Consider the following 7,373-nt stretch of genomic DNA (forward strand, 5'->3'; position numbering starts at 1 on the left):
GGTAAGGGGGGATTATTTTTAAAAATTGATAAGTATTACAATATGCCACAACCTTGCGAAATAAATAAGTGTGGTAAATAATCATATTTATATCAAACACAAATATAAATAATATTTAAATAAATAAAATATCTATATTTATGTGTACAGAAAGATAAATAAAATTAACATAGTCAAACTATGTACATGAAGAAATAAGGACAAAATGAAATAAGTAAAATTTTGAACTAATATAACAATAAAATAAAAGCACTAATCACATTTATACTACTTTGTAAAATATTTACGAGGGTGGTTTGAAGCATTTTCGGAATGTACTGGAAAGAAGTGTCTTAGTTCAATGAAACTGCTTTTATTTTTCAACATAGTCTTCCTGTAGACTAATGCATTTGGTCCAGCGATGTTCCAATCCCATTTCGAAAATGAGATTCCTCCTTGCAAAATACCTCTCTAATTCGGCTGTCAGTTCTTCCGGTGTAGGAAATCTCCGTCCACCTAGGAAAATTTTCTGCTTGGGGAAGTGATGAAAGTCTAGTGGTACCAAATCAGGTGAATAAGGTGAATGTGGCAACAATTGGTACCTCAGTTCATGAAGTTTTGCCATGGCAATAGCACTTGTGTGTGTGGGCGGATGTCCTGATGATCCTGAAAAATGACTTTATTCCTTGCCAAACCAGGTCTTTTTTTCGCGTATCTTTTCCTGTAGTTGGTCTAGGAGGTTTTGCATAGTATTGCCCCATAATTGTTTGGCCAACAGAATGAATCTATCGGTAGAATGCCATTTGCATCCCAGAAAACTGAGGCCATGACCTTTCCAGCCGAACGTACTGCCTTTGCTTTCTTTGGTGGTGGTAACTCAGTATGTTTCGACTGTTTTGTCTCTGGGGTATAGTTATGAACCCAAGTTTCATCTGTATTCACAAACCGGCGCGAAAAATCTTGTTGGTTGCGCTGAAAACAGGCCAGATTTTATTCGGACATTTCCAATCTAGTGGGTTTATGGTTCAATATCAAGAGCCGTGGCATCTTGCGGAAATTTTTTTCATTCTCAATACTTCGGTTAAAATGTGATATACCCGTTCAGATGGCATCCCTACTGCTTCAGCAATCTCACGCACTTTCAGTCAACGATCTTTATGCACTTTTGCGATGAATTCTGGGGTCGTAGCACCTTTTGGCCGTCTACTACGCGGATCATCATCAAAGCTTTCTCGACCAAATTTAAACTCGCTGGTCCACTTGGCTACAGTTGAATATAAAGAAGTAGAGTCCTCCAGTGAGTTCTGGAAGTCGGCATGAATTTCCATTTCTTTCATACCTTTCTTTACAAAGTACTTAATCAGTGCTTGAATTTCAGTTTTTTCCATTGTCACAAATTACTACGCATAAAACACCAAAGAGTCGTCACAACCACTCACGCTATGTATTCAGTCACAAAGGATGTGTGATTATTGCGCGGGAACCTCGTTGCTCTAGCACTGACATCTAGCGGTGATTCATAGAACTTTTCAAACCACCCTCGTACAATCTCGATCTGAGGATCCCCGAGTCGACTCTAAGAAGAAAGAAAAAAGAAGAAGTAAAAATAGACAAAAACACTTCTACAACTTTGGGAAAATAATCCTCTCATATTTTTTATAAATTATAATGTGAATATTTTTTTTTTTCAGGAGTGGGGATGTGTGCTGTGATAGTTGCTTTTTTTGTGTCATTCTACTACAATGTCATTATCGGTGAGTTGGTATACTTTTTTTTTTTTAATTATAATTGAAAGGGACATGTTTCAAATGACTGAAGAGCGATTGATATTGGTCAGAAATTATTTGTACACATGCCTGTAGAAATCATTAGGTACATTAACTTAAATCATTTAGATTAGATTGCGCTGTCCCTTGGCTGAAACTTACCTACATTCATAAAGCATTTCTTCTGCTTATATCAACTTGCTACTAAATGAATCATATTATATAATCCATAATCGTTATTATTCTAGTAAAAGTATTATATAAAAAACTTCGTAACTACTCATTATCCATCAGCCCTTCACTTCATCTTGAGCTTGCCATTGCCAATGAAGTTGTGGTGAAATTCTCCCATAGTTCCCCTACCACCATACATCCCTTATCTGGGCAACAAAATAAATAATAAATAAAATTGATCTCAGGTCATGTAACTTCTTGACATAGTTTCAATAGTTGACTAAGCTCAAGACTCCGCGGAATTAACTGAAGGAATCCGACTAAAATATTTCTACTGCCATAGAGGTATTAGATGGGAAGATGGCAATAGACTATTAGTGTTTATATTAGTATTAATAGTGTATTATCACAAATTAGTATTTAGCCTGAACTTACTAATATGATGAAAATTTATGGAACATTATTTTCAGAAATATTTAAAGAGGTTATTGCATACCACAGAAGCCAAAAAAAATTCATATTCACCATATGAAATGGTCCGATTTCAAACATAAAAACTGTAAACTTAATTTTTTACAGATATTAAGATATTAAGTAACATTTTTTTGTTGAATAGGAACAAAATACCTGAGATAGGCAGCTAATTCTCAGTTCCAAGGTTGTACTGTATTCAGCAATGCATATCGTATTACCTATTTACAATACGCAACATTTAAAACAAAAAAACATAAAAAAGAAAACTGCATTTTACATTTGAATTTATATTTTGCAGCCGTCTGGTTTAGTATAGAACAACAAATACAAACCTGGAAGCAAAGTGAATATAATGGTTCAGAATAACTATCAAGTTTTTATTTTCATTTGTCTTTGTCGGATCTATACGTTTGTCATTTGCCGCAGTATAAGAAAGAACAAATTTTACATGATAAAAAGGAACAAAACAGAGATTACCGAAATAAAAAAGAAAATCATAGATGAGATATCAGATAAACAATTCAACTATCGTTGTAGAATTTTTAGAAGATACTTGTTAATTATCCAGTCATATAATGAATTTATAAATTTATATTTGGGCTATGTTAAATAAACCTCTAAAATTAATTAACCACTAGTGCAATATGCAACCAAAACCAGCATACTTTTGAAAAGCTATGATTTTACATAAAGAAAATAATACATTCAAAAAGAAAAATACTTGAGTCCATTTATATATCAGAATGCATTAATTATACAGTGAATTTTATCGAAACGAGAAATCTGAACCAACACAATGCAGAGATTTTAAGTAAAATTAATTTTGAAAAATATGGGATAAATTAATTAATTAAGTTCATAATTATAATTAACTTTGATATGAATTTTAATAATAAAATAAAGAGGAAATTTAAACAAAATATAATTTTAATAAATAAATTAAATGCTTGACCCGGGTGTCAATATTGTTGTGATGAATTTCAACAAAGAAGGTTGAATGATAAATAATTTTAATTTTTAATTTAATGAGAACAATTGTCTAATTAGGTAATTAGACATAATCTAAGAATTACTTATTAACAAAGTATATGATATAATGTTTTAATGTCTCATAGGGTAATTTGTGGACTGATACAAATGACCTGGGCAGGATAGCCTACATAAAGTTGTTTTTTTTAAATGATTTGGTTCTAAAATTGTATTAAGGTTAAATTATTATTAACTTAATAATAATATTGTTATTTTTTTGGAATCGTTAAAGATCATATATGTAATAAACAATGTTTGTGATAGATTGTCCTTGAGGATGGCCGAATTGGGCGAAACGTCAGACTTATAAAGGAATAAAAAAAATATTTTGTGACTAAATTGAATAAAATTTTATATATTCAAACAATATTAACCAGTCTCGAGAAAGTGATAAGATTATAAATTAATGTACCAGTTTTATAACAATGTATTTACACACTATTAATAGAATTTCAAATTATACAATCTTAAACTAGAATTAATTAATGACTCTGAAGATTGGGGAAATTTTTTAATTATTTAACTAATTAAAACAAAGAACTCAATTATTTTAATTGTTGGTAACTCTACGGCCACAAAGCAGAACCTTAGACTTCGGACTACCAGAAGATTAGTTTTTCTACCAACAAGTTAATTCTTAGTGATAGCATTGCTCAATAGTTTGTGCAAAATATCTCGTAAGTTTGACAAAGTAGAATGAAGACCCGATATAGTTAGACTTTTTCCTAAGTATTTTGTCATGTAAAATCGCTTAATATTCGATGTAATTTTTTTGTGTCGGACTCAATATCAAATATTGTTATTGTACGTTTTCAAGTAAGAAAACTTAATTTTGTGTTAAAATAGTTAGCATTAGAATTACTGAGTTTCACTCACAATTTTTGTTTGAAACATTTAGGAGTAATAAAAATAGTGGTATGCCATTAAATAAATGTATTCATGAAATTGTTCATGTACGTCAGTCTCATATTAAATTATCATGATGTTATTCTACGAACATTTAGAGCACATTAGCTTAAGATTGCTTAATTGTGTTGACCATCATTAGTGAGTTGCTTCAATGATACATTACATTGCTTACAATGCAAAATAACAACGAAATGAGCGAATCCCAATCTAATAATTAACACTCAGATAATAATTTCATTCTGATATTCTCTGACCAATTTATTCAGGTATAGACACTACGTGGCTTATGTACTTATCATTTTAAAGAGTGCATACCTCAAGTTGCTGCCTTTTGCCAAGCTATAGCAAACGTATGGATTGGTTATTTGGAATATCTGGTGCAAATTGGTCCGAATTAGTGGTCGACCCGTCGAGCGTCGATACAACCACTGATATATCCACACATGTTAGTACTTAATTGGTTCAGAGCTGCCAACAGTTAAAATATTTGTGTTATCTTTGTTTTAATTAATTAAAGACTTTGCTCAACCTTCAGAATCATTAATTGACTAGTTTAAGAATGTAAATTTTGAAATTCATTCAATCGGATGTAAATACATTGTTCCAAATCATTTCAGTTAACATTAGCGGATTATTTAATATAGCCCAAATATACATACATTTATAAAGACATCATATGTTTGAGTAATCAAATTAACAGGTATCTAATAAAAATTCTAGAACGAATGTTGATAGGTTATCTAGAAGGATTTCTAGCAAGTCCGACGTCTTCCCTATCCCGAACTGACAAACGTAGAAATACTGAGTTTTTTTTTTGTTTACCAAGCATTTTTAAGTATTTTGAATTTGTGGCCAGTGGCAAACGTGTAGATCCGGTTTAATAAAATTGAAATGTTTAATTTTCATCCATTTTTTCGATTTGTACTATCAAAACCTGTATAAAGTGGATGTCTTTCGACAATGACAATGCCGCTACCTAATTAATTTGTTAAAGGAGAATTTTATTGTTTTATTAGAGCTATATAATGGAAATAAAATTAATTAATAATGTAGGTTGGGCCCTTTACTACCTGGTCGGCAGCCTGTCCGCCGAGCTACCCTGGCTTTATTGCAATAATACTTGGAACACCGACTCTTGCACGCACTTCCAGTTCAACTCGTCCAACGGAACTGATCGAGCAGAACATAGCCCAGCCTCAGAGTATTTCAGGTTTCTAGTTTTAATTTAATTTTTCTTCAACTTATACCTAGGGATGGGGCATCGATATAGATATTATCGAAATATCGATATTTTGTCTCCGATATCCGATATTTTGATATCGATATCGAGTAACCGATAATATCGGAATATCGATAATTTTCCTTCGATAATATCGGAATGTCGGTTTCTAAAAATAAAATAAAAAATATTAAGATATTTAACAAATTTGGTAATATCGATATGGTAGATTATAAACAATATCCCGATATAATTTTATCGAAATATTGATATTTGGTTTAAACAGATTAAGAAAATTTTAAAAAAAGAATAAAAATAGTTTATCAATATTTCAAATTGATAAAGTTATGTTCCTTTCGACATTCTACATAGTTATTAATACTTATATACAAGATGAGAAACAATGTTTCGATATTTTTTCATCGAAATATCGATATTTGGTTTAAAAAGATTAAGAAAGTTTTTAAAAAAGCATAAAAATAGTTTTTCAATATTTTAAATTGATAAATTCATGATCTTATCGAATATCGATATCGAAGATTAGAAACGATATTTCGATATTTTATTTTATAGAACTAACCTACTTAACTACTTTACTTACTTAATTAACTTAATTATGGAAGCAAACTATAAAATTTTATGAAAAGTTATAAAAATCAGTTTCTTGATATTTTATTTTGATGATTTCTTATTCATTTCGATATTCAACATTGCTAATAATATCGATATCGATGATTAGCAACAAAATTCAGATATTATATTTAGAAATATTGATATTTTGATAAAATAATATCGGAATATTGTTGCTAATGGTATTAGTAAATTATTACATCAACTCAAAATATCGACTCAAAATATCGATATATAGTAAACTCCTAACCCTATTGTAACCAATAATTGATTCTGATTGGACGATCCACAATTAATTTGTTGACCCTTGCTGGTTCAATATGTTATTTTTATATTTTTAAATATTTCCCTCTCCTGTCCTACATCATAAACCCTTGAAGAATGGTGTCAAAACTGGAGGATTAAAATAAATCCAAACAAATTCCATCTCTACCCTTCATCGTAACCTACGAACTGCACAACAATATCTTTTAATAATCCCCCCTTTATCCATATCGAACAGATCCGAAACCTAAGATTAAATTTGAACAGACGACTTATAGTCCCCACACTTTGTATTTAATGTTTGAAAAGACAGGATACGACATCATTGTTAAAACACTTACAAGACAAGCGGTCCAAGCTTCCAATAGATTACAGAAGAATGATTTAGATGACTTACGGAGCTGAGATTTGGGATTCATCTAAAACCATTGAATTCCTTCCGTTCAATCCTTACAATCAAAAATCCTTCGTAAAATTTCTCAATGCTCCTTTACTTTGTAAAAAAAAATCATCCATGAAGACAATTATACATCAGATGTAGCCAACCTAGCCCGAATCAAAAATCAATCCCTCCGTAATTAACACCCAAACCCTCTGTTTGCTAACCTTACTTCCTCTTCTATTTCTGATAATCCTCTGAGGTGCCTGAAAAGAAGTTGGTCTCAAGACCTTCTTATGTAGAAATGATTTTTGTAGTACTACCAATGGACAATTTTTCTAAAAGTTTCTAGCATGTCTACTATTCATACAGTTTAAAAACAATTGTATTGTGCCTAAAATGAAGGGAAAAAAATCCCCCCAAGGACTTTCAAAGTGAATTATTCAAGAGAGAATAATGAAAATAAAAGACGTCATACGTTCGTGTTTGTATACATTGCAAGTGTTTAGGTTTAAGGAATAACGAGCGCTTGGCGGCTTAACTCTCCAAG

The 7,373-nt window shown here is 31.1% G+C and overlaps 1 protein-coding gene across 1 annotated transcript in view; it reads left to right on the forward strand.

Moving 5' to 3' along the window:
- LOC106692751 (sodium-dependent noradrenaline transporter) overlaps nt 1–7,373 on the forward strand; it is a 52,820-nt gene that overhangs the window by 21,705 nt on the left and 23,742 nt on the right. The window contains exons 5-6 of the mRNA XM_024363377.2: nt 1,671–1,733; nt 5,385–5,541. Coding sequence (XP_024219145.1) covers nt 1,671–1,733; nt 5,385–5,541 — 220 coding nt within the window. The remainder of the gene's footprint in view (nt 1–1,670; nt 1,734–5,384; nt 5,542–7,373) is intronic.

This window comes from Halyomorpha halys, unplaced genomic scaffold (genome assembly GCF_000696795.3).
Source record: "Halyomorpha halys isolate HHAL.00 unplaced genomic scaffold, Hhal_1.1 Scaffold69.1, whole genome shotgun sequence".
Classification (NCBI taxonomy): Eukaryota; Metazoa; Arthropoda; class Insecta; order Hemiptera; family Pentatomidae; genus Halyomorpha; species Halyomorpha halys.